Raw genomic sequence first — 27,447 nt, forward strand, 5'->3', positions numbered from 1 at the left:
CACACACACACACACACACACACACACACACACACACACACACACACACACACACACACACACACACACACACACACACACACACACACACACACACACACACACACACACACACACACACACACACACACACAAATGCTGTTAAGACTTAAGCTCTAAGAGAGAGAAATCTCCTGACCTGACCCCTCTGTCTGACTGACCGCTTAGTGGCACATCACACGCGGGACATTCACTTTCTATCTGATACAGAAACAGAGGTCTACTTTGCATTAAAAAGCACGAGTCACAATTGCACGATGGACCATACAATCCTACTCATTCAATGTCTGAGAACCCTGGTCACAACACGCACAGCTAAAACCCTCACGCCAACCTTGACTGCAACAAGGAGAAAATATGATTTTTTTTCACTAGTTGTGGCTCGTGTCCTCAACATTTTGTATTTTATTCTATTCATCCTTTATTTAAACCCAGATGAATGTGAACCTCTTGATATTCTGCCAGATGCTCTACCACTTAACTATGTCTCCAAACCACTTATAAACCTAACAGTTAGCCCTCTTAATCCAACTCAATTTATTCCAGAGGAGCAATAATAATGTTTATTGCATTTAATTGAATTTCTCTCTCTCTCCCTGTGTAGGTGCAGAGTCAGTTCTCTCACCTCGGCGTCTGAGATGGAGACCCGTTTGGACTCCACGGTGGGTCTGCGTGCCACACGGGGGGAGACGTGAGCCCCTCCTGACCTCCCAGATGGGTACGTGCCCCGCTCCTGTAGCGACAGCTTCCTCCCTGAGAGGTGTGGCCGCTGAGCAGGGCCCTTCTTAGCTCCTCCTTGCTGAGCCCCAATCCTCACGCCATTGGCCGGTGAGCCGCCCGTCTCGGTGGTCGTCACAGTCACGGTGGCCATCATGGCGGTGAGGTCACTGCGGTCAGGGGTCATTGAGTCGGGGTCAGGGCTGAGGCCGTCCCTTCTGCAGCCCGGGTCGGAACTCATTGCCATCACTGGATGGAGGGATGGGGGAGCGCAGGACGAAGAGGAGGTGAGAGCCCACCAGCATCAACGTGGTGTGGGTCTGGGCCAGCCTGGGGGAGCACTGGATCTGCAGGGAACCGAGAGAGGCGAGAGGGATGAGTTCATATAGAGAAAATTATTTTAATTTATATTTCCATTTCACATTTCTTTACCCGGGAAGTCCCATTGAGGTCAGGAGACCTCTTTTCCAAGAGCTGGCCAAGATGGCAGCTCAATAAAAAGCCATAGATCAAACACACTACTATGGCATGGATATCATATGATCTGAATGATATGGACATTGATATTGTATTATGTTCCATGACTAACATGTAAGTGATAACAACCAGAACAATGTAATCTACCCAAGAACACGTATCACAATATACTGCGTAGTTTGATTGAGTCAAGTTCACACATCTAAAAGGTCGCACTGTCATGTATAGGCAGTTTATGACATTGTGCTCTGAGGACAGCCAAGGTAAATAACTACTGTAGGATGGTGTTTTGTCATCCAGACACCTCAGTGCCCCCCTTCTATCTCTCTCTCCCTCTCTCTCTCTCTCTCTCTCTCTCTCTGTGAGAAGCTGATTGTTCCAGCAGGGCCGGCCAGCAGATTAAGTCGCCCAAGCGTGTGTGTGCGTGTGTGTGTGCCGTGTGTGTAGTTGTCTAGGCATGGGTGATCTAATTTAAATAAATGACCCTGTGATGAAAGTCAATCTAGGCCCAGCACAGTTAATTATGATCCATTCCTCTGGACATGCCCCTACTGTGAGTGTGTGTGTGTGTGTTAACACAGCTCTGATCAACAACATCCACTTTCTCATGCAATTACTCTGACTGCGTGTGTGTGTGTGGATGTGTATGTGTGTGTAGGTGTATGTGTGTGTGCTTGAACCTGTGTGACAATCACAGCAGATCTTTGTTCATTTGTGAGCCCTTTTATCACAAATGTAAATCAGGGAAGTAGATAGTCATAGTGAGCTGGTATCAAAGCAAGGCTGTGCAGCCAGTTGGTTGATGTGTTGTTGTCTCTGCAGATGAGAGAGCACAGATATGCAAAGTGGACCAGATCTACTCCATCCAGTTATCCATCCAAAGGCCAGGAAGGGAAGAAGATCTGACGAGAAATCTCTCACATTTACAATCCTTCCATCTCAAAGAGCCCTTCTGCATCATCTTAGTCAGGGAGTAACACACACACACAGTGAGTAATGCACGCACCCACACACGTACACACACACGTGCACACACACACACACACCTCCTTCGTGAAAAGCTGCTCTGGGAAGGTGATTAATGCTTTTACCTCCAAGAGCTCAATGTGTCCACCTCTTTAGGGTCGATAGTCCAGAGAAAGGGGCTTGATTGGATATAAAATGGTGAATCTATTGACAATAACCTTTGTGAGGAGTTTCAGTTGTCTGAATATCAATACTCTTTTAGAGGTTCCATTTAGAGTAGTGAAATGGGACATCGTCGTCTTCTGCTATTCCTGAGATTTCTATCCGTTTAGTTGGACTCAGAGTGCCTTATATTCTAAAATAACTGAGTGCTCCAGTTTTAACTTGGGTCAAATGATTTCATGCCGCATTTTATTTTTCACCAGGGCAGTCTTGGCTCCATGTCAATTGGAGTCTTTTCACAGAAACATACATGTTTGATTTTACCAAGTATCACTGCCTCTCTCTCACTCACAACAAGCACGGCAGGACACACACATATCAGGGGGGGGTAAATAAATATGGCGTTCTCTTCTCCACAAAGGGGAAGGCAATTTGTTTCCATCCCTGGAGGGATAACAGTCAGGGCTTATTGAAATAGAGAACTCTGTGCTTCAGCAGACAAAGTGTCCATTTAAGTGTGTGTGTGTGTGTGTGTGTGTGTGTGTGTGTGTGTGTGTGTGTGTGTGTGTGTGTGTGTGTGTGTGCACGAATGGGGACAACTGTGCAAACATTATGTTAAATTGGCATACATTATACCACAGTGTAAGACTGGCTTATGTTGAGTCTAGAAATTAGCAGAAGATGTGTGTGTGTGTGCCCACATGAAAAAACACTTCAGCTCAATATAGAATACTATAGTACTTAGAATTCTGAAGTAAACAGTAGTATACTGTTCTACACAATGTAGTATACCTTGATCATGTGTAGTACTTACTGTAGAATTTTGTAGTATACTGTAGAATACTATAGTGCACTACAGTCCACAAAAACACTACAGTAATTACTATAGCGTATACTATAGTATTTAAAAAATAGTATACGATAGTATTTGTTCATGTGGGTGCCAGCATGTGTACGTGTGTGTGTGCTTGCGTGCAAGCGTTTGTGTGTATGTGTGTGTGTGCGTACTTGTCGACCCCACCGTGACAGTTCCCTCACAGTGGGCGGGCAATCTCAGTCCTGGAGGGCTGGCTGCTTGTTGCCCCTGACAACCATTAATGTGGAGGATATTGACAACGCACACATGAATTCAGCCAAAATATTACAGCTTATAGCTTCCAATGTTCCCCGGTCTGATAACTGTTGCTCTACCTAACAGCCTTTTAATTGATTGTGATGATGGTTGAGGCGGAGAGGAGTGGCGGACGCAGGGGAGGGAGGGAGAGAGTTAGAGACAAATACCATTGACTCTTGACCCCATTGAAAAGCCACTTCCTGGTATTAACCGTTCTCTATTAGCCAACCAGTGATTAACTGATGCTACAGCAGCACTCTACTCTACAGGAACCATTCATAGGAACTGAGCCTATCAGGGAATGGCATTCATATGATGTCAGGGAGAGAAAGAGTTCTAAACAAGAGGATGTGATGACTTTTAAAACATTTACATTTTAGTCATTTAGCAGACGCTCTTATCCAGAGCGACTTACAGTAGAGTGCATACATTTTATAAAATTTTTACATACTGAGACAAGGATATCCCTACCGGCCAAGAGCAGACGCTCTTATCCAGAGCGACTTACAGTAGAGTGCATACATTTTATTACATTTTTTTTTTTTTTTTTACATACTGAGACAAGGATATCCCTACCGGCCAAACCCTCCCTACCGGCCAAACCCTCCCTAACCCGGACGACGCTATGCCAATTGTGCGTCGCCCCACGGATCTCCCGGTTGTGGCCGGCTGCGACAGAGCCTGGGCGCGAACCCAGAGACTCTGGTGGCGCAGCTAGCACTGCGATGCAGTGCCCTAGACCACTGCGCCACCCGGGAGTAAACAAGAGGATGTGATGACTTTTAATAAACAAGAGGATGTGATGACTTTTAATAAACAAGAGGATGTGATGACTTTTAATAAACAAGAAGACTGTGATGACTTTTAATTAACAAGAGGACTGTGATGACTTTTAATAAACAAGAGGACTGTGATGACTTTTAATTATTATTATTTGCAATGACAACCCGCACAGCAAATTTGCGGGTGCTAAAATCTTGGTGTTGTATCTGAGTGTTGATTCAAGTAGGGTTAACACCAGCGGGATTGAAATTGACACCACTTGCAGTGAATAAATGAAGTGTTATTTTAAATCACAATGGAATCACCACCGCGTGGTGTTGTTAATCGGCTGTGTTGTCACTCTCTCAGAGAGAAAAAGACATGGGAGAGGGCTCATTATTATATCATTCCCAGTATGCTTTGTTGCAGGTTGCTTCTTAGAATAGTGAGTTTTAATATCTATGTTTCTGCATGCACATTGATCTAATACTACACAAAGATAAATAACATACATTTTTCTAAACTAATCCAATCTGTAAGTGGTTGGACTTATTTCACCTGTTTTTGAGATGGTTTTTCCAGTTTTATGGTTTAGGTAGTCTCATTTATCAATTATCAATCAATAACTGTTCTGTTCAGAAAGAAATTAAATAATTCAGAATAGCCTGCTACACCATGAAAATGCCCATAATTTAGCCACAGAGGATCAACAGCTTATTTAAAAAATAGCCTTGCTGTGGATTGTGTGTAGCCCAATAACAAGGCTTAGCCTACAGTCGGTAATGCACAGCAAATCTGTCAGCGAACAGCATGAAGACAAAACAGGCCTTTTGCAATATTTCAAATATTGGAAACCAAATGGCTCCTGCTGAAAAGAAAAGACTTTAATCTGTCTGCTGTAGAATAACAAAATATTTGATCAACTTCCAAATATTGTTTTGCAAAGTAAAACAAGAGCGAGATATAGGCTTTTGGCACGAACGCTTCGGCCATCACCGGTGAGTGAGCTGTGCATCATTGGGTGAGTCAATGAAACTGGAAAGCATGTTTAGGACTATAATTTCCTCCTCATATTGTAGCCTACAATATGTCTCCACACACCTAGGCCTAGGCTATCGATGGATTCAAGGTAGTTTCTATTTGTCTCATATTCTCAGTTTGTCAGTGTCTGCCATTCTGCCAAACGCATAAAATGCGTTTCTAAAAAGGTCAAATGCACTACGCAAATGCAATGATATGCCCGCAATGCTTTATTATAAAGGTGATTTCCTCCCCCCCCCCTCATGCGTTCCAGTACCCCAGAGCTCCCCAGATCACCCCTCTACCGAGTTCACTTTTTGTTCCGGCACCTCCCGATATACAAATCAAGCACTGCTTGGCAGTCATTCTAACTACAGTTGCGGGTGATTAAAAGTTTGAATTGTTGGCTATCCTAACTCTAGCTGGATTACAATAGGAATTATATAACACTTTGCAAGCCGGCATAATGTGACTTGCCGATGGGGCCGCAAACCAGGAGTTTCAACTAGGCTGTCGAAGTAAGGTATTGTCATAAATAATATACTTTTTAAGATCAAATATTATATTAGGCACTCAATTGGTGAAGGCTACAGGACTGAAAGCCATTAAATGCAACAATCAAGTTTCTGTCACTAGCAAACACAGTCATGGGTGGTACTGGTACAATTAAAATCACTCGAAAGGCACCCTGGGGAATAAATATGCAAATAAGGCTTTACACTCTATAGTGTTAAAACAACTACCCAAAACACGTTACTAACAAGTTCCCTAACACTGAGAAAGTGTTAATTTAAGTCGGAATTTGCAACACCCTTTGTGGTAGGGACCCAACACTCTTGGGGTGTTAGTTTATCAACAACTTGAAAAGTGTTAATTTAACACTATTTGAGATGGTCACATACAGTTAAAGTCGGAAGTTTACATACACCTTAGCCAAATACGTAAAATTCAGTTTTTCACAATTCCTGACACTTAATCCTAGTAAAAATTCCCTGTCTTAGGTCAGTTAGGATCAACACTTTATTTTAAGAATGTGAAATGTCAGAATAATAGCAGAGAGAATGATTCATTTCAGCTTTTATTTCTTTCATCACATTCCCAGTGGGTCAGAAGTTTACATACACTCAATTAGTATTTCGTAGCAATGCCTTTAAAGTGTATGTAAACTTCTGACCCACTGGAACTGTGAAACAGTGAATTATAAGTGAAATAATCTGTCTGTAAACAATTGTTGGAAAAATGGCTTGTGTCATGCACAAAGTAGATGTCCTAACCGACTTGCCAAAACTATAGTTTGTTAACAAGAAATGTGTGGAGTGGTTGAAAAACGAGTTTTAATGATTCCATCCTAAGTGTATGTAAACTTCCGACTTCAACTGTATAATTTAGAAGAAAGTGGGTGTTAAACTTCCGATCACAAATTTGCTGTGTGGCAAGAGGCGACTGAAGGTAGCACAGAAGCGACTGGGGGAGGGGAATGGGAGCCAGGAGAAAAGTTTTCCCTTCACACTACCACCACCAAACATATGGTGTAATTCAATATGGTTGAATACGGTTAATTGAGCAGTTCACGTCTCCTCTGCTGTCTACAACTGAATAAAGCTATGATGAAAAAGTCAGAACAAATTAAAAAAGCCTGTGTTCTCCATGATTTTTAAGCATACAACAGGAGCCACAACCTTCTCGTTTGAAGCACATTTGAGAACCATTTTAACCCCATTTGGGCTGTGAAACAGTGAAACACTTCCATCCATACCAATCCAATAATAATAAAAGCTTATTTTTTCATAGCATATTGTAGAGGCAGAGCAAAGGAAATGTATAAATAAATACATAATAGACGGTGGAAAAACTTAATGAGATCCTTTTATGAATGAGAGCCAAATGTTATTTCAATCTTTCCACATCTTTCTCCCAATTCATATTGAAAGTATATTCATTCACCAAAACTAATTAGGAGGAGACGAAGAGAGTGCATACAGGTTCTTCTGATTGATACATGATCCTCTATTAGCGACCCATATCTCCCTCCTGCTCTGTCTCAATTTGTCTTCTAAATTGGTTTGTTGTGTCCCAGGCAGCAAGCAAAGACTGCGAAGGCCAAAATTGAGATCATTTATAGGTTTTCAGAGCGAGACAGCGCTGAGCGGATAGCACCATGAATAAATCTCAATAATACTACTGATGAAAAAAAATAACATTTCATTGAGTTGTTTTTATGCCATAGCACGAATTGGAAGTGAGGTTCTCGCTTCACGCTGAGTTGTTTTCTCACTGGGTTTCATTCCCAGTTGACAGCTGAGTCATTGATATAACACTGTGACTATTTACATAGTGTGTACGTGTGTGTCTATTTCCTTGTGTATTTAAAAAAAATAAAAGCCTCCTTTCTCTAGATAGCTGGAACACAAGCTTGTACGTGACCTTGAAGGCTTAGACAGAAATGATCATGTTGTCAGCATGTAGTCTAATCTCCATCCACCAACACAAAACTCTCTCTACAGAGTGGAGGGCAGTGGAGGTCATTCTCTCTCTCTTTCTCTCTCTCTTTCTCTCTCTCTCTCCCCCTGGTATAGTGTTTGTGTGTAGAAAATCGATAAAAAGGTTGATCACAGATAGCAGTGTGTTGGTGAATGAGGACCCCAGAGTACTGTATGCTGAGGATGTGATGGGTATTGATTTACAGGCTAGAAGCTCCTGAGGCGGAAGAGAGAGCACACTGACAGAAAGCACAGGCCTACTGTGCCTATGGAGTATTACACCGGGACCAATTTAGCTCAGTCAAACTAGGCATTGGCATTTTAAATAATTTCACTATTCGAATAATATCATGATTTCCCCCCCCCCCCCCCAGGGACATTGAGAGTGAGCTAAATAAATGTGAATACTTGCTACTAATGCTACATCTACCATGGTTACGGGGAGAGGCACAACACTAGAACCGCTACTATCGTTACAACTCCAGGAGCTATAGTACCAGTCAAATGTTTGGACACACCTACTCATTCAAGGGTTTTTCTTTATTTTTGCGATTTTCTACAATGTAGAATACTAGTGAAGACATCAAAACTATGAAATAACACATATGGAATCATGTAGTAACCAAAAAAGTGTTAAACGTGGCCTTCACTGCCCTCCACTCTGTAGAGAGAGTTTTGTGTTGGTGGATGGAGATGAGACTACATGCTGACAATATGATAATTTATGTCCATCCTGAGACCATTCATGTGTGGGGTTGCTTCTCAGCCAAGGGAGTGGGCTCACTCACAATTTTGCCTAAGAACACAGCCATGAATAAAGAATGGTACCAACACATCCTCCGAGAGCAACTTCTCCCAACCATCCAGGAACAGTTTGGTGACGAACAATGCCTTTTACAGCATGATGGAGCACCTTGCCATAAGGCAAAAGTGATAACTAAGTGGCTCGGGGAACAAAACATCGATTTTTTGGGTCCATGGCCAGGAAACTCCCCAGACCTTAATCCCATTGAGAACTTGTGGTCAATCCTCAAGAGGCGGGTGGACAAACAAAAACCCACAAATTCTGACAAACTCCAAGCATTGATTATGCAAGAATGCGCTGCCATCAGTCAGGATGTGGCCCAGAAGTTAATTGACAGCATGCCAGGGCGGATTGCAGAGGTCTTGAAAAAGAAGGGTCAACACTGCAAATATTGACTCTTTGCATTAACTTCATGTAATTGTCAATAAAAGTCTTTGACACTTATGAAATGCTTGTAATTATACTTCAGTATTCCATAGTAACATCTGACAAAAATAGCTAAAGACACTGAAGCAGCAAACTTTGTGAAAATTAATATTTGTGTCATTCAAAACTTTTGGCCACGACTGTATATAGTCTAAGTGTTGAGAGAATGCCAAGAGTGTGCAAAGCTGTCATCAAGGCAAATGGTGGCTAATTTGAAGAATTTCAAATATAAAATATATTTTGACTTGTTTAACACTATTTTGGTTAATACATGATTCCATATGTGTTATTTAATGTCTTCATTATTATTCTACAATGTAGAAAATAGTTTAAAAAAACCTGGAATGAGTAAGTGTGTCCAAACTTTTGACTGTGTGTATTAATTTTAATAACTATACCTACATGAACATATTACCTCGACTAACCGGTGCCCCCACACATTGACTCTGTACCAGTACCCCTTGTATATAGTCTCGCTATTGTTATTTTACTGCTTCTCTTTAATTACTTGTTCCTTATATTTCTTATTCTTGTTTGTATTTTATAAACTGCATTGTTGGTTAGGAGCTTGTAAGTAAGTATTTCACTGTAAGGTCTACACCTGTTGTATTCGGCACATGTGACTAATATAATAAATTTGATTTGATACTGTATGTATTGATTCAAATACTGCCCTCACTATTACTCCTACCTACCATTCCGTCAGCAACAGTGATTGCAGCAACTACCCAGTAGGCAAAACTATTAAACTAATTTCAACCAGTTCTGTCCAATTTGACTTAGGGACGGGCACAGTTACTTGAATATCCGAACGGACGTTGGTATTCAATGTCTGTGAGAGTATTCATAAAATGTATAATCATTCATTGAGATCATCATCATTCATTGAGATTCTTCAAACAATGAAACAATGAAAATGTAATTATGTATGTGACAGTGCTACACAGAAGGATATACCATGAAATTTGAAATTCTTAATTCAATAATCAGAGGTGATTGTTGGGTCTGTCGGATTGGATGATGACTTTTGTTTTTGTATCTGATCGCTATTGCTCTATAAATCGTATTGACAGACCTCCTTCAATTCCCCAGTGGTGTAAAGTAATTAAGTAAAAAAAAATGTAAGTACTACTTAAGGAGGTCTGTCACTACAGTTTATAGAACAATAGCGATCAAACAACAAAAGCCATCATCCAGTCCGACAGGCCCAACAATCACCTCTGATCACATGCAGGCCTACATTCAGTTGCCTTCATACTGCATAATGTTCTGCATGCAGTCATATGGAGTTGAAGAGCTTTTGGTAACAATAATGTGGCCTCTGCAACCTGACAGCTGCACATGATAAGAGGCTGTCCCCTCCTGCACCTGTCCAAAGGTGGACACTTTAGTGGTGGACATTTACCGGTGGTGTGAGTACATATAAAGAGAGATAACATTAGGGGAAAAGTCTTCAGAAAGATAATCACACACGCATGTGTAACAGTATTGTTTTCGTCCCTATCCTTGTCCCAACCTGAGCTTGAACCAGAGACCCTCTGAACACATCGACAACAGTCACCCTCAAAGCATTGTTACCTCTACACAAAAGCCCACAAAAAAAACACACACACACTATGTTGGCCCGCCACACAAGGGACCATGAGATTGACCTTCCACTAAACAAGGGGAGCTGCTTTCACAGTCCTAATGCAACCAGGTTCTTTGTGTTTCGATCCTGCATGAGTCTTCCAGGCAGACAACAATTTGAACCATTCCCCTTATACAGTGACGGTGTGTCTTTATCTAACACTCGGACCAATACGCATTCCACAGTCGGGGCAAGTATTGTGCCCAACTAGCACACAGTCAAGCCCAGAGAAATGCCAATGACCAGACCCAAGAGAAAAATGTTGGCCACAACAACAGAGAGAAAGAGAGCACTGCTGATGCCTCTATTTAACCCAAGTGCCCAACAAAGCAAAGAGCACTACATGGGAAGCCTGCCAGGGCTTACTTCAGTTCTTAACATCCGAACAACAAACACAAAGGATTTCTCTTCTCCAAAGCTGTTTAAACTACTAAAGGAACAAATTTCAGCAGTGAGAGAGAGGACACTGTAAGTGGATCACCACCCACTCCATTGTTCTAAACGGCAGGAAGTCAGGAAGACAATAGTATCTTAAATGTTCATTAACAGATTGAGAAACATGGCTCAGAATCACCCTGATGTGAAAGGTAACCGTAGCCTGGTTCCAGACCTATTGATACTATATAGCCAACTGCTATGGTCACTATTTGGAATAACAAGGGTTTGGCTAGCTACGAAAAAAAAAACACTCCCCATCCAATAGCATCAGATACTCAGCTCTCTTACTATGATCCCAGTGCTGAGAGTTGAGAAAGGAGGGGCTGGAGACAGTGAAACAGGGTAGAGGAGGCTTTCTGTCGTCTGTCTAGAACCAGAGACCGTCTGTCCTCGTTACAACCCCCCGGGCCCAGCAGGTTGGACCAGGTCCGCATGGCTGCCTCATCTGTCACATCTCATCCCAGTCAGGGGGAGTATGTGACACATTAGGTGCTGGGGGACTAGGGGAGAGAGGGATCGAGAGATGGATGCTGATGGAGAGGTGGAGAGGTGGAGGGTGAAAGCCAACACTTCCACATTAGATGCTGTGAGAAGGGGGTGAGAGGGAGATGGGGAAGGAAAGGTGAAAAGGTATATGGAAGCGGCGGGGGGAGCTGTCCAGAATGACAGCCTGGCCTAGTGCTTGCTGACACATATAGGAGAAGACTAAGCCCTGCGGCATGCTTCATGCACAGAGGAAAGAGAGAGAAAGAGAGGGAGAGCGAGAGAGAGAGAGAGAGAGAGAAAGATGGGGGTGGAGGTAAAGTAAGAATAAAATAAGAGATACAAAAGACTGGCGCAAAGAGTTTGTTCTCCTCCATAACTTGTAGGGCTGCACAATTAATGCAATTTTAATCAAAATTGCAATATTGACATGTGCAATATCCATATCGCAAGAGGCTGCAATTATGTTTTTAAGCACCATGAATTCAAATATAATAAGGGTCCCTGTTAACCTTGGTTTCTACCCTGTCATAACTTCTACTGTACCTGTTTTTTTCATTAGTTGTCATGCCAAACAACACCAACAGTAGAATCCGAATGCTGAGGAGTATTTCAGTCTGTAATAAAGCCCTTTCGTGGGGAAAACATTGGGAGTGATCTTAGACCATTCTTCCATACAGGACCATTCCAGATCACTAACCAGGTTTCCATCCAACCTTTTCATGTGAGTAAAGTACATGTCGGAAAACAATGTAACGACAGTCCTGCTGGAAACAGAAAATTTGTCAGTAAACTTTCCAAATGTCGACTAATCAAAATACGCTAGACAAGGTGGGATCTGACGGTGCGAGAAATGACGCTGGAAACGCTTTTATGTGTAAATATTGATATAATAACCATCATATTGAAGTAAACTTGGAGTCACGCGATGACATGTGTGGTCCTCCCACTACGACTCGTCGGGAAAGCATGCAGTTTATTAGGCTACAGGTGAAAAGTGCAAGGTGATGAGCTTGATGCTCCTTTCCAATTAATATTGAGGGTCTTATTCTGGTGACATGATCGCCGATGCTTGGCTGCCATTTGACAAATACAAATAATCTTGCTATTTTGTCCATAATAATCTCATCATGTAGGCTATACTCACATTGCATCTGCGAGCTGTTGCCTAGAGTGCACGTGCCAATACCAGAGTGGGCACACTCGCTATATAACGCAACATTGTTTTGTGAGAAAACCATAAATAGAGTTGAAAATGTGATGGAAACCCATTTAACTTGCATTTTTGTTTCGATACATGGGACTTTAAAAGGTATTTTTATGTACACTACGTCATCACGCACAGCCTTTTTTCCGCAACAAGTACATTTGATGGACACACACCTCTGGTGGGAAAATACGCATAGTGTTTTTATGTGGATTTTAGAATATTTGCATGGAAATCTATCGCCAATCGGATACTTTTTCATACTGTACAACCCTGGCTTTGCAAGCGACCATGCTCTACCAACTGAGCCAAATGGGACCTCAGTGGAAAATCCACTTGCGGCCAAGTTCCAGCCTCCTGGCAGAGGAAACCAGGTTTTTGTTCATGATGCCGTTGACCTTAACAAGGGCCCCAGGACCAGTGGAAGCAAATTGCTCGGCAACATCAATGGTCCACCACCCAATTTTACAGTAGGTATGTGGTTCTTTTCTGGTCGTGCATCTTTCTTTTGACGCAAAACCCACGACTAGTGTGCGTGGCCAAAGAGCCCTATTTTCATGTCATCCAACAAATATAAATGCCTGGAGTTTGTTAAACTGCATTGGTACGTGGATTGGAACCGGTACTATGGTCAGATGACAAGAAAATAGAGCTCCTTGGCCACGCACACTAGTCGTGGGTTTTGCGTCCCAATCGCTAAGATCACTCCCAATGTGTTTTCCAATCTCAATAAACATTTTAGAAAAAGTCTCAGTGCCGTTATCCTCGCCAGGTGAGGCATTGAAAGGTATTGAAGGGGCGGTTAACAGGCGTGTGAAACAAAATCGTGTTCTCTGAGCATTCGTATTAGAATAAAATAATATCATTTCCCAATTTTTGCTCATCTTTATCAAGGGTGTCAATCATTTCAGACCCCACTGTATCTACAGGCAGTGAACAGTTGGCAGCCGGTGGTGCCATGCCACTGTCTGAAGTAAAAACCTGCAGTCTTTTTTGAGAACATCATCCCCTTTGAGTGACTGAACTGAATCTCCTCCATACAATACTGTTCAGCATGGGACTGATCTGCGCCCTGCGAAGCATACCTCGAGAAAGAGAGACTAGCTCTTTGTCTTTCTGCTGATGACTGTCTGTGATAGCACTATGATGATCAGTGACAATGAGACACTCCCGGGAGGGTGGATTACTGCATCTAATGACTAGGACATACCTCTGGCAGCTTAGGTACTAATGGGAACAAGATGGCCATACATTAGCTACAGTATTAATAGCAAGGTTTATAAAAGGCTTATAACAGGTTATTTATAGGGTTCTGTACTTACCTTCTAAGTATAGCCTACTATACTTTCCAGCTATTGACCCATTGACCGCGTGTGGTTGACTAGGCAATAGTTCCAAGCAGCCTCTTTCCCCTGTGCCAACAACCATCAGAGCCTACATATCAGGCACTCTTTAATTAAATCATTAGCTTTGAAGCTGGATTAGCTTGTTACAGTTCGCCACACCGCTACAGCTAGCCTTAGCAATAAACCTGTCAGAGATCCCTCCCTGTACACTCGAAGGTGACCACAGTACAATATGCAGCCGTTTCCACTTAGAAACCCCAGGCAGTGCCAGACAGCTTGTACACACAGTGTATGAGTACACACATCGAGACATCAGCAGACTGTCAATCTCAATGGACAGAAATAGAGCCAGACAAATCCAGGGCTAACACTCACCTCCCTATGGCTAACCCGACCCAGGACAAGGGCTGCTAAATCAGGATTACGGAGGAGGATACAGAGGTTTGAAGGAGGAGGAAAAGGAGAAGAGTTGCTGTTTTCTCCTACTACTCACACTCTCAGATGGGCTGAGAGTGGAGCCTCTGAATGGCTGGTCTCTCAGGCAAAGCCAAAGTTCCAGGCATAGGGGGCTCAGAGAAACAAGGCACCCCACTTTGGGCCCTCGAGACAGAGGCAAGGAAGTTCAGGATAATTCCCTGGTGTAACCAACATCAAAAAGTCCTCCCTCGAGTGCAGCCGTGTATCCCTCACACTGGCAGGTGTGAAAAACTGGAGCCCATTTTACATTTGAGTAATTTAGCAGACCCTCTTATCCAGAGTGACTAACAGGAGTAATTAGGTTTAAGTGCCTTCCTTGCTCAAGGTCACAGACAGATTTTTCACCTAGTCGCCTTGGGGATTCGAACCAGCAACCTTTCTGTTACTGGCCCAGTGCTCTAAACCGCTAGGTTACCTGCCGTCCTGCATTGAATTAAGCCCATCCATGACCTCAGCAAGCCACTGGTTGGCTGTGTGTCTATTTTTAATATGGGCTTGGTAGTTAGCCCAGCGGTGGAGAGTTCAGAAAGAGATTAGTAGGAAGTAATCGTACCACTGTACCCTCGGGCAGTGGGAATCTGGGTATGTCATCAGGCTTCTCTCTCTCTCGACAGGTGGGTGTGGAAGTTCCATGCCTGAGTGTACACTTATAGAACTGCATTCTCATGATGGATGCTACATAAGGATAGTAAGGGGGGAACTATGTCTAGGAAACCCAGCTATAGTGCAGTGGGAGACCCGGTGGGTTTTAGATAAGGTACCAGCCAAGACAGGAAAAAACACAGAGGCGCTACACTGACTGCACACATCTCTTATCGACACGACAGGAATAGACCTAAACAACAAGTATCTGTTAGTAAAACATGTGGCAAGAATCCTCTAAACTGAAAATGCGAAGACTTAGTCGTCCACAAAGCAGAATCACTCTATCTTTGTTAGTCTTCCAGGGACTGATCCTTTGTACTGTCTAAATCCTTCCCAGTGGCAGAATGCCCTGCTATTGTTGAGCGCCATCCTCTCTCATCCCTATTAGGGCTAGGCTAGCCTCATCGAGAACCAGGCTTCCCCATTTGAAAGCCTGGTGAAGCCAATAGCAGGAAGTAGCCTGGTGTAAATCAATGACGCCTCGCAACACATCAAAAAATCAAATACCTTGCTTGGGCTGATTAATATAATATATTCATATTAATATGTTGATGTATGCCGTGTTTGTGGTGACTTAATGATACACTCAACTTTTATCATAGCCTATGGGTAGTTTTCAAGCAGAGAAGTTGTAATGCCTTCATCGACTCGATTGGTCAGAAAATAGTGATGAACATAACATGTGACGCAGCACCCCTTCTACGTGCATGTGGAGGAGGGTTCTTGAAATGTAACATCCAATAAAAATGTAGTCGCTGGAAGCCAGCGGACTATTCTAGCCATTTCGGCTAATACAAAATTCTCCAGAGCTCCAAAGGACCAGCGTGACAACAATGTGATTTTGAGATATGGCTACACGAGACTAGGGCTTGGCTAGCCAAGTCAATGCCCCATCATGTTCCATCATCGGTCATCCCTGTTAGAGCTAGGCTAGCCAGCTATCACAATGCCCCACCATGCTCCATTCTGTGTCATCCCTGATAGGGCTAGGCTAGCCAGCTATCACAATGCCCCACCATGGACCATCCTGTGTCATCCCTGTTAAGTCTAGGATAGCCATAATGCTTAATTCCTGCGTCATCCCTGTTAGCACTAGGCTAGCCAGGCTGCCTGTCAGATGTCAATCAATGGTGTGAACCAAGCAAGCCTGTCCAAGGCCAACCCTGATGGATAATGAGCCTGCTCTGGACAGAGACAGAGACTAGCACCAGCTTATCCTGTCTGCCTGCCTGCCTGACTGATTGAGAGACTGACTGACCAACTGGTTGACTGAAAGACTGAGAAACTGTCTGACTGCCTGTAGAGACTGGTTGACTGCTTGTGGGGTTTGTTGAGGCCGGCTGGCTTTGGAGTCTTCAGTAGGGAAACATACTGTATCAATCAAGGGAGTCTGAGGGTGTTTCTGTGCCACCAAACATTTGCATACTATTAGTAAAGTAGATGGTGTAACATTATGGAACAATGTTGTTCAAATTAAACAAATGGTTAGCGGGGAGAGGCTATACGGACACTCCTGGCCTGCAAAGCGATGACGTATGTTGCGCACTTGAGAGCGGAGTGAACCGAATCACACAGGGTTGTAACAGCTAAGGAGGACAATGTGTTCTGGTGCTATTGCCTTTCATGCTCTCCCCATTGAGTTGACCGTTTCACGGTGACATCCAATATTAGTTAACACTGTTCCATAATGTTCTATTAGTAGCTTAAACCTGTTCACGTTGATAGTAGTAGTATGCAAACATTTGCAAACGTTTGGTGGCACAGAAAGAAAGGAAAATGTTGTGAGTCTGGTAAAATAATATGTGGAATTGTGTAGGCCATAGCAATGTTGTATTAGTTTGTTAGAATGTGTTAGTATCTAGCTGTCTTATCTGTATTTGTTCAATGCCTCAATTCATTTTATAAACTATATTGGAGATATGGCTGTACAGATTCCTGGTTCAAATCAACTGAAGATGATGAACCCTGAAGATGGGACAAAGTGCATGACAAGGTGGCCCAGAGGAAGCCAGCTGTTCTCAATGCCTACATTGCCCCTTTCTTCCAAGAGCTCACTGAGTTTGAATGAAGACCTCTAGTGAGATAAGTACACACACACACACACACATCAGTTTGATATGTCCCTTGTCACCTGTCTTTTTACCCACAGAGTAACAGCCCTTGTCCTCTCTGTCTCTCATTCTATTATTTATTTTTCTATACTTGGGGTGAGAAGTGCTGACAAATCAAAACTGAGGAGGATTGTTACAGAGCCCCATGAGGAAGACATGATGCTGTGTTGACTTCCCTCTCCTGGATGCTCTCCAGCCCAAACTGTCCCGTTGTGTGTTTCACCGCCCCTGAACCCCCTTACCCCCAATAGAGTTGCCCCTGATCATAGATCTAGGATTGTACCCAATCCCAATTTTAACTCCCTCTCTTTGTCTCTCTCCCCCCACACCCCACAAAAACAATATTGTTTTTAAATTAGTGTTGTAATTATGCTCTTATTTGGTTACATATGTGTTAACTGTTGTTACTTCTTCTGTTGTTTAATTTGTTGTTTAATTTGTTGTTAATAATTTGAAAAAAAATATTTTATGTAGAATTAGAATTTAGATTTCAGGAAGAATTTCACTGTAAATTCACTGTAATAATATTTCACAGTGCTGTTTTCCTTACTGTAAAACATTACAGCATCCCTGTAAATTTACAGCAGGGATCCTATAATATGTTTTACAGTAAGGAAAAAAGTACTGTAAAATACATTACAGCATCTCTGCTGTAAAGCAAATGTACAGTATTAAGCGGGCAACTCTGGTGCCAGGGAAAACTTTTACAGTGCATCTAACCATTACAGGGAGGGCCACTTATCTCCATGACCTTACTATAAGACATTATTTAAAGCAGTGGTTCCCATCTATGAGTACTCGGACTCCCGAGGGTACTTGGCCTATCCACAAGCCAAGTACCCAAATACTCTACACCGCAATTCATTTTTTGCATTGTGAATTTGACAAAAAAATCTAATTCATTTTGTGCTTGGTGTAGGTTTACCTTGGCCTGATGTTTTTGATAACCGCGTGGTTGGAAGTTCCGCTGTCAAAAGGAGATACTGGCTTAGCTAGTCTAGCTAGCCTGGAGCCTCAAATAGAGGATGCTAACAAACGTTTTCAACGCTGCAGGAGATGTGTGTATTTTGCTTTATTCAGGTACAATGTGGACCGCCCGGACTTTCAATGTAGCAACTGCTTGCTTGCAGAGGACTACAGGGGCGAAGTGGCTACTCTTAGCAACCGGTAGCAAACCTAAACAAGCTACTTGGGAATCCAAGCCCGCCTACTTTTCTTTCTCTTCCACATCAGGAACCGAACAACGCTTTGGCCTGCTGGAATTGTCGCCGCCGTGTCGGCTCTCCACAGCCAACTGGCCGTTACTTTGCAGGAATCCCTCCCAGAAGGGCGCTCCCTCTTCCCTGGAGAATGGAGTTGGTGGGATGCTCCTGGATGACTTTGTGGATGTTCCTGTTCTTGATCCTACCAACCAGCCATGGAGATGGGTCACTTGATGTGGAAATCCTCTGGCAGCGGGGGCCTCCTTGGAGATGTTAAGCCTGAACCGGACACAGACTAGAAACAGCTTCGTCGCCCTGGATCTAGAGGTACATTCACTTTCGTCCTCTTCTGTCTCCCTCTCCGGTGGCTTCTACATCAGGTTCAGATCATAGTTCATGTGGGGTCAAACGCCAACACTACACATCCAAGTATAACTGATCAAATTATGAAAGACAAGCATTGTAATTTGGAAGAAATAAAAGCACACTCTGCCAACCCTGATGTCCTTGCAGTGTCTGAATCCTGGCTTAGGAAGGCCACCAAAAATTCGGAGATTTCCATCCTCAACTACAACATTTTCCGTCAAGGTAGAACTGCCAAAGGGGGAGGAGTTGCAATCTACTGCAGAGATAGCTTGCAAAGTTCTGTCATACTTTCCAGGTCTACGCCCAAACCGTTCCAAGCTTCTAATTCAAAAAATTAATCTCTCCAGAAATAAGTCTCTCACTGTTGCCGCCTGTTATAGACCCCCCTCAGCTCCCAGCTGTGCCCTGGACACCATATGTGAATTGATTTCCCCCCCATCTGTCTTCAGAGTTCGTTCTGTTAGGTTACCTAAACTGGGATATGCAGGCTTTCGACTCTGTCAATCACCACATTCTTGGCAGACTCAACAGCCTTGGTTTCTCAAATGACTGCTTCGCCTGGTTCACCAACTACTTCTCAGACAGAGTTCAGTGTTTCAAATCGGAGGGCCTGTTGTCCGGACCTCTGGCAGTCTCTGTGGGGGTACCACAACGACACCATTCTGACACCCTTCTTTGGACACTGTGTTAACAAACCTCCAAACGAGCTTCAATGCCATGCAACACTCCTTCCATGGCCTCCAACCGCTCTTAAACGCAAGTAAAACTAAATGCATTCTTTTCAAACGTTCGCTGCCCGCACCTGTCCGCCCGACTAGCATCACTACTCTGGACGGTTCTGACTTAGAATATGTGGACAACTACAAATACCTAGGTGTCTGGCTAGACTGTAAACTCTCCTTCCAGACTCATATTAAACATCTCCAATCCAAAATTAAATCTAGAATCGGCTTTCTATTTCGCAACAAAGCCTCCTTTACTCACAACGCCAAACTTACCCTAGTGAAACTGACTATCCTACCGATCCTCGACTTCGGCGATGTCATTTACAAAATAGCCTCCAACACTCTACTCAGTAAATTGGATGCAGTCTATCACAGTGCCATCTGTTATGTCACCAAAGCCCCATATATCACCCACCACTGCGACCTGTATGCTCTCGTCGGCTGGCCCTCGTTACATATTCGTCACCAGACCCACTGGCTACAGGTCATCTATAAGTCTTTGCTAGGTAAAGCTCCGCCTTATCTCAGCTCACTGGTCACGATAACACCCACCCGTAGCACGCGCTTCAGCAGGTATATCTCACTCGTCATTGTCACGCGGGACTAGGTTGGCGAAAGAACCAGACGCAGAGAGAGAGAGAGCCGCTTGGGAAAAAATATTCCTTATATTTATTCTTAAGGAAAAACTGAATAAGCCCGAACATCCAGGGCGTAAAGAGCAACACTTGCCAAACACCCAAAATACACACACGTAACAAAAAACAATCCTGCACAAAACAAGGGCGGGTCAAACTCCTAATTATAGGGAAGCTCGTTACGAAACAAAAAACAGGTGCAACTAATAAGACAAAACAAACAGACAAACGAAAAAGGGATCGGTGGCGGCTAGTAGGACGGTGACGACGACCGCCGAGCACCGCCCGAACAGGCAGGGGAGTCAACTTCGGCGGAAGTCGTGACATTACCCCCCTCCTGACACGCGGCTCCCGCAGCGCGCCGCCACCGGCCTCGAGGACGACCCGGAGGGCGAGGTGCCGGGCGATCCGGGTGGAGGCGGTGGAAGTCTCTCAGTAAAGTAGGATCTAAAATGTCCCCCACCGGAACCCAGCATCTCTCCTCCGGACCGTACCCCTCCCAGTCCACGAGGTACTGTAGGCCCCTCACCCGGCGTCTCGAGTCCAGAATGGCACGTACTGTGTACGCCGGGGACCCCTCAATCTCCAGAGGGGGTGGAGGGACCTCAGGCACCTCACCTTCTTGCAGGGGACCAGCCACCACCGGCCTGAGGAGAGACACATGAAACGAGGGGTTAATACGGTAATACCTAGGGAGTTGTAACCTATAACACACCTCGTTTATTCTCCTCAGGACTTTAAACGACCCCACACACTGCGGCCCCAGCTTCCGACAGGGCAGGCGGAGAGGCAGGTTTCGGGTCGAGAGCCAGACCCTGTCCCCCGGTGTGAACACGGGGGCCTCACTGCGGTGCTGGTCAGCGCTCCTCTTCTGCCGTTGTCCTGCTAACTTTAGCGATTCCTGGACGGCTTTCCAGGTGTCCTTGGAGCGCTGTACCCATTCCTCTACCGCAGGAGCCTCGGTCTGACTCTGGTGCCATGGGGCCAGGACCGGCTGGTACCCTAACACACACTCAAACGGGGACATGTTCGTTGAGGAGTGGCGGAGGGAGTTCTGAGCAAGCTCAGCCCAAGGAACATACCTCGCCCACTCACCAGGCCGGTCCCGGCAATATGACCGCAGAAACCTGCCCACATCCTGGTTTACGCGCTCCACCTGCCCATTACTCTCGGGGTGAAAACCCGAGGTCAAGCTGACCGAGACCCCCAGTCTTTCCATAAACGCCCTCCAAACTCTGGACGTGAATTGGGGGCCCCGATCAGAAACGATATCCTCAGGCACCCCATAGTGCCGGAAGACATGGGTAAACAAGGCTTCCGCAGTCTGCAGGGCCGTAGGGAGACCGGGCAACGGGATGAGACGGCAGGACTTGGAAAACCGATCCACAACGACCAAAATCGTAGTACTTCCCTGGGACGGGGGAAGATCGGTAAGAAAGTCCACCGATAAGTGTGTCCACGGCCGTTGTGGAACGGGGAGGGGCTGTAACTTCCCTCTAGGCAAGTGCCGAGGAGCCTTGCTCTGAGCACACACCGAGCAGGAGGAGACATAAAATCTCACGTCCTTAGCTAACGTGGGCCACCAGTATCTCCCTCTAAGACTCCGCACTGTCCTCTCAATGCCAGGATGACCCGAGGAGGGGAGAGTATGAGCCCAACGGATTAGCTTATCCCGGACCCCTCCCGGCACGTACTGAACCCCCCCTGGACAGTTAGGAGGGGTCTGCTCTAACCGTGAGGCTCTCTCTATCTCCGCGTCCACCTCCCATACCACAGGTGCCACGAGACATGAAGGTGGAATGATGGGAGTTGGCTCAACGGACCGCTCCTCGGTATCATAGAGACGGGACAGCGCGTCGGCCTTGGTGTTTTGGGAGCCTGGTCGGTACGAGATGGTGAACTGAAACCGGGTGAAAAACATAGCCCATCTAGCTTGACGCGGATTTAGTCTCCTCGCCTCCCGGATGTACTCGAGATTACGATGGTCAGTCCAGATGAGAAAAGGGTGTTTCGCCCCCTCAAGCCAATGTCTCCACACCTTCAGAGCCTTGACTACAGCTAACAACTCCCGGTCCCCCACATCATAGTTTCGCTCCGCCGGACCGAGCTTCCTCGAAAAGAAGGCACAAGGGCGGAGCTTGGGTGGCTCGCCCGAGCGCTGGGACAGCACGGCCCCGACCCCCGCCTCGGACGCGTCCACCTCCACTATGAACGCTAAAGAGGGGTCCGGATGCGCCAACACGGGCGCATTGGTAAACAGCTCCTTCAGACGACTGAAAGCTCTGTCCGCCTCTGCTGACCAACGCAAGCGCACCGGTCCTCCCTTCAGCAGTGAGGTAATGGGAGCAGCCACCTGACCAAAACCCCGGATAAACCTCCGGTAGTAATTGGCAAACCCTAAAAACCGCTGCACCTCTTTCACCGTGGTCGGAGTCGGCCAATTACGCACGGCTGTAACGCGGTCATCCTCCATCACCACCCCGTAGGTGGAAATACGATAACCCAGGAAGGAAACGGCCTGTTTGAAGAACTCACATTTCTCCGCCTTGCAATACAGGTCATGCTCCAGCAGTCGCCCAAGTACCTTACGCACCAGAGACACATGCGCCGCGCGGGTGGCAGAGTAGATCAAGATGTCATCAATGTACACTACCACTCCCTGCCCGAGCAGATCTCGGAGAATCTCATCTACGAAGGATTGAAAGACAGCTGGAGCATTCTTTAACCCATATGGCATGACGCGGTACTCATAATGGCCAGATGTAGTACTAAATGCGGTTTTCCACTCATCTCCTCCCCGGATACGCACCAGATTATACGCACTCCTCAGGTCCAATTTTGTGAAGAAGCGTGCCCCGTGAAATGATTCCACCGCCGTAGCGATGAGAGGTAGTGGGTAACTAAACCCCACTGTGATGGAATTTAGACCTCGATAATCAATGCACGGGCGTAAACCGCCATCCTTCTTCTTCACAAAAAAGAAGCTCGAGGAGACAGGTGATGCGGAGGGCCGAATGTATCCCTGTCCCAGTGATTCAGTAACATATGTCTCCATAGCCGCTGTCTCCTCCTGGGACAAAGGATACACGTGACTCCTAGGAAGTGCAGCGTTCTCCAGGAGGTTTATCGCGCAGTCCCCTCGTCGATGGGGTGGTAATTGGGTCGCCTTCCTTTTACTGAAGGCGATAGCCAAATCGGCATATTCAGAGGGAATGCGCACGGTGGAAACCTGGTCTGGACTCTCCACCGTAGTCGCACCAACGGCAACTCCTAAACACCTGCCTGAACACTCCTCTGACCACCCCTTAAGAGCCCCCTGTTTCCAGGAAATCACCGGGTTGTGCTGAGCTAGCCAGGGAATTCCCAATTCCACTGGAAACGCAGGTGAGTCGATAAGGAACAGACTAATCTGCTCCTTATGACTACCCTGCGTTACCATGTCCAGTGGTACCGTGGCCTCCCTAACCATTCCTGACCCTAATGGTCGGCTATCTAAGGAGTGCACAGGGAAAGGTAGGTCTAACGACACAAGGGGAATCCCTAGCCTTAATGCGAGCCCCCGATCAATGAAATTCCCAGCTGCGCCTGAATCGACTAGCGCCTTATGCTGTAGAGAGGGAGAAAACCCGGGGAAATAGGTTAACACATACATATGACTAACAGGAAGCTCTGGGTAAGTCTGGTGCTGACTCACCTGGGGTGATCGAGTAGTGTTCCGCCTGCCCTCCCGACTCCCAGAAGAGTTCCTCCAGCACCGGTCGGCCGTGTGCCCTCGCCGACCACAACTGGTGCAGGAGGACACTCCTCCTCCGGTTCCCCTTGACGCTGCCCCCCCTAACTCCATAGGGATAGGAGCAGGAGGGCTGGGAGGTGGAAACGACAGGACCTGTTCCGAACGTCCGCGGGCAGCCAGCAGGTTGTCGAGACGGATGGCCATGTCAATAAGTTCGTCCAGCGTGAGTGTGGTGTCCCGACACGCTAGCTCCCTGCGGACGTCCTCCCGAAGGCTGCATCGGAAATGGTCTATTAAGGCCCTGTCGTTCCACCCTGCTCCTGCAGCCAAGGTCCTGAACTCCAGGGCAAAGTCCTGTACGCTCCTCGTCTCCTGACGCAGGTGGAACAGCCGTTCACCCGCCGCACGACCCTCTGGTGGGTGGTCAAACACAGCTCGGAATCGGCGGGTGAACTCAGGGTAATGATCCCTCGCCGAGTCTGGGCCATTCCACACTGCGTTGGCCCATTCAAGAGCTCGTCCAGTCAAACAGGAGACGAGGGCGCTCACGCTCTCCTCTCCGGAGGGAGTAGGACGAACGGTCGCCAGGTAAAGCTCCAGCTGGAGAAGAAACCCCTGACACCCGGCCGCCGTCCCATCATACTTCCGTGGGAGCGCCAGCCGAAGAGCCCCGGAACCGGATGCTGAAACAGGAACAGGAGGTGTTGAAGGAGGGGGTGCTGGAGATGAGGTGGGAAGGCCACTCCTCTCCCATCGATCCATCCTCTCCATCATTTGGTCCATAGCCGACCCAATTCTGTGAAGAACACTGGTGTGATGGAGGACCCTTTCCTCCATCGATGGGAGAGGAGACGCGGCTGCTCCTGCTGGTTCCATTTTGGTGGTGCGGGATTCTGTCACGCGGGACTAGGTTGGCGAAAGAACCAGACGCAGAGAGAGAGAGAGCCGCTTGGGAAAAAATATTCCTTATATTTATTCTTAAGGAAAAACTGAATAAGCCCGAACATCCAGGGCAAAGAGCACTTGCCAAACACCCAAAATACACACACGTAACAAAAAACAATCCCGCACAAAACAAGGGCGGGTCAAACTCCTAATTATAGGGAAGCTCGTTACGAAACAAAAAACAGGTGCAACTAATAAGACAAAACAAACAGACAAACGAAAAAGGGATCGGTGGCGGCTAGTAGGACGGTGACGACGACCGCCGAGCACCGCCCGAACAGGCAGGGGAGTCAACTTCGGCGGAAGTCGTGACAGTCATCCCCAAAGCCAACACCTGCTTTGGCCGCCTTTCCTTCCAGTTCTCTGCTGCCAATGACTGGAACGAATTTCAAAAATCGCTGAAGCTGGAGACGTATATTTCCCTCACTAACTTTAAACATCAGCTATCTGAGCAGCTAACCGATCGCTGCACATAGCCTATCTGTAAATAGCCCATCAAATCTACCTAGCTCATCCCCATATTGTTTTTATTTACTTTTCTGCTCTTTTGCACACCAGTATTTCTACTTGCACATCATCATCTGCACATCTATCACTCCAGTGTTAATTTGCTAAATTAGAATTACTTGCTACTATGGCCTATTCATTGCCTTACCTCCTCATGCCATTTGCACACACTGTATATAGACTTTATTTTTTTCTACTGTGTTATTGACTGTACGCTTGTTTATTCCATGTGTAACTCTGTGTTGTTGTTTGTGTCGCACTGCTTTGCTTTCTTGGCCAGGTCGCAGTTGTAAATGAGAACTTGTTCTCAACTAGCCTACCTGGTTAAATAAAGGTGAAATTAAAAAATTTAAAAAGATCCTATTTGCCATACCTTCAATCTAAGCCTACTATAAAGTGTGTGCCCAGATACAATGCTATTTTACTGTAAACAAATTGACAAGACTTTCAGCACACTTATAGGGAAGAAAAATTAACAAGCACGGCACTTACACAAATGACTGATGATTGGCTGAGAGAAATTGATGATAAAAAGGTTGTGGGAGCTGTTTTGTTAGACTTCAGTCCGGCTTTTCACATTATCGATAGTCTACTGCTGGAAAATGTGTTATGGCTTTACATCACCTGCTATATTGTGGATAAAGAGATACTTGTTTAACAGAAGACAGAGGGTGTTCTTTAATGGAATCCTCTCCAACATAATCCAGTTAGAATCACGAATAGCCCCGGGCAGCTGTCTTGGCCCCTTACTTTTTCAATCTTTACTAATGAGTAAAGCCAGTTACAATGCATAAAGGTTTCCAAAATAGAGGTTTCCAAAATATTTAGCACAGCCCCTCCATAAATCATCCATCTCTTCCCTTAATAAATAATGTTCCACGTTGTCAACGTCAACAAGCAGAGATCCTAATTTCTGTCTTAATTGGTTATCTGATGAGTCAGCCCAGTCCATTTCTAATGGCCAAATAGAAGCAATTAACTGCTTGATTGATGCGTAACTCTGGCCCAGGAGTAACTCTGACCTACATTTTATAGGAAAAACTCTGGGCCTTAATGATAGCTAATGCCAGTCAGAGAGAGAGAACAAGGTGTGACCCTCCCCGCTCGCCGTGTTCTACCCTCCTCTCCTTCAGACTCCAATGTCTCCCAGAACTCCACTCGTTGAAATGACAAACACATGAGCCCAGTCATCAATAACAGCTTACCGCTCCCTCAACAGCACTCTGGAAGCACTGTTCGACTGCCTGCAATCCTGCCATGCCACTGCAGGGTTTACACACATACTTTATGACTCCAAAGAAGAGGGATGGATGTAAGTAATGGATAGAGCGGAACTCAATCTCTCCCTCCAGCTCACGTGCACACACGCACGCACACACGTACAAGCGTACCGACAGCCTCCACCAGCCGTGCAGCCGTGCCTAAACACCCAACCCAAAAACAAGTGAGTATGCATCCACACGACAGACTGTGAGCACATCTGTGGAGTTGTGGTACATTACAGTAATCTTGGTTACCGTGGGGACTCAGAGCAGGGGCTTTACAAAAATTATGTTGTAGTTACACTGAACAAAAATATGAACGTAACATGTAAAGTGTTGGTCCCATGTGAATAAAATATCCCAGAAAAGGTACTTACGAACAAAAAGCTTATTTCTCTCAAAGTTTGTGCACAAATTTGTTTACATCTCTGTTAGTGAGCATTTATCCTTCGCCAAGATAATCCATCCACCTGACAGGTGTGGCATATCAAGAAGCTGATTAACAGCATGATCATTACACAGGTGCAGCTTGTGCTGGGGATAATAAAAGGCCACTCTAAAATGTGCAGTTTTGTCACTCAACACAATTCCACAGATGTCTCAAGTTTTGAGGGAGTGTGCAATTAGCATGCTGACTGCAGGAATGTCCACCAGAGCTGTTGCCATAGAAATTAATGTTAATTTCTCTACCATAAGACGCTTCAAACGTTGTTTTAGAGAATTTGGCAGTACGACCAACAGGCCTCACAACCGCTCGTAACCACGCC

General features: G+C 45.5%; 1 protein-coding gene across 4 annotated transcripts in view; it reads right to left on the minus strand.

The window, feature by feature from the left end:
* camkk1a (calcium/calmodulin-dependent protein kinase kinase 1, alpha a) overlaps positions 1–27,447 on the minus strand; it is a 151,021-nt gene that overhangs the window by 105,177 nt on the left and 18,397 nt on the right. For 3 of the 4 annotated variants that reach the window (XM_071413467.1, XM_071413450.1, XM_071413476.1), the window contains exon 2: positions 665–1,103. In XM_071413467.1, the coding sequence (XP_071269568.1) occupies positions 665–1,003 (339 nt within the window). In that variant the 5' untranslated portion in view covers positions 1,004–1,103. Of the gene's footprint in view, positions 1–664; positions 1,104–20,762; positions 20,881–27,447 lie in introns of all 4 variants that reach the window. The other variant, XM_071413458.1, reaches the window with a different exon arrangement.

The sequence above is a fragment of the Salvelinus alpinus genome, chromosome 1 (genome assembly GCF_045679555.1).
Source record: "Salvelinus alpinus chromosome 1, SLU_Salpinus.1, whole genome shotgun sequence".
NCBI lineage: Eukaryota > Metazoa > Chordata > Actinopteri > Salmoniformes > Salmonidae > Salvelinus > Salvelinus alpinus.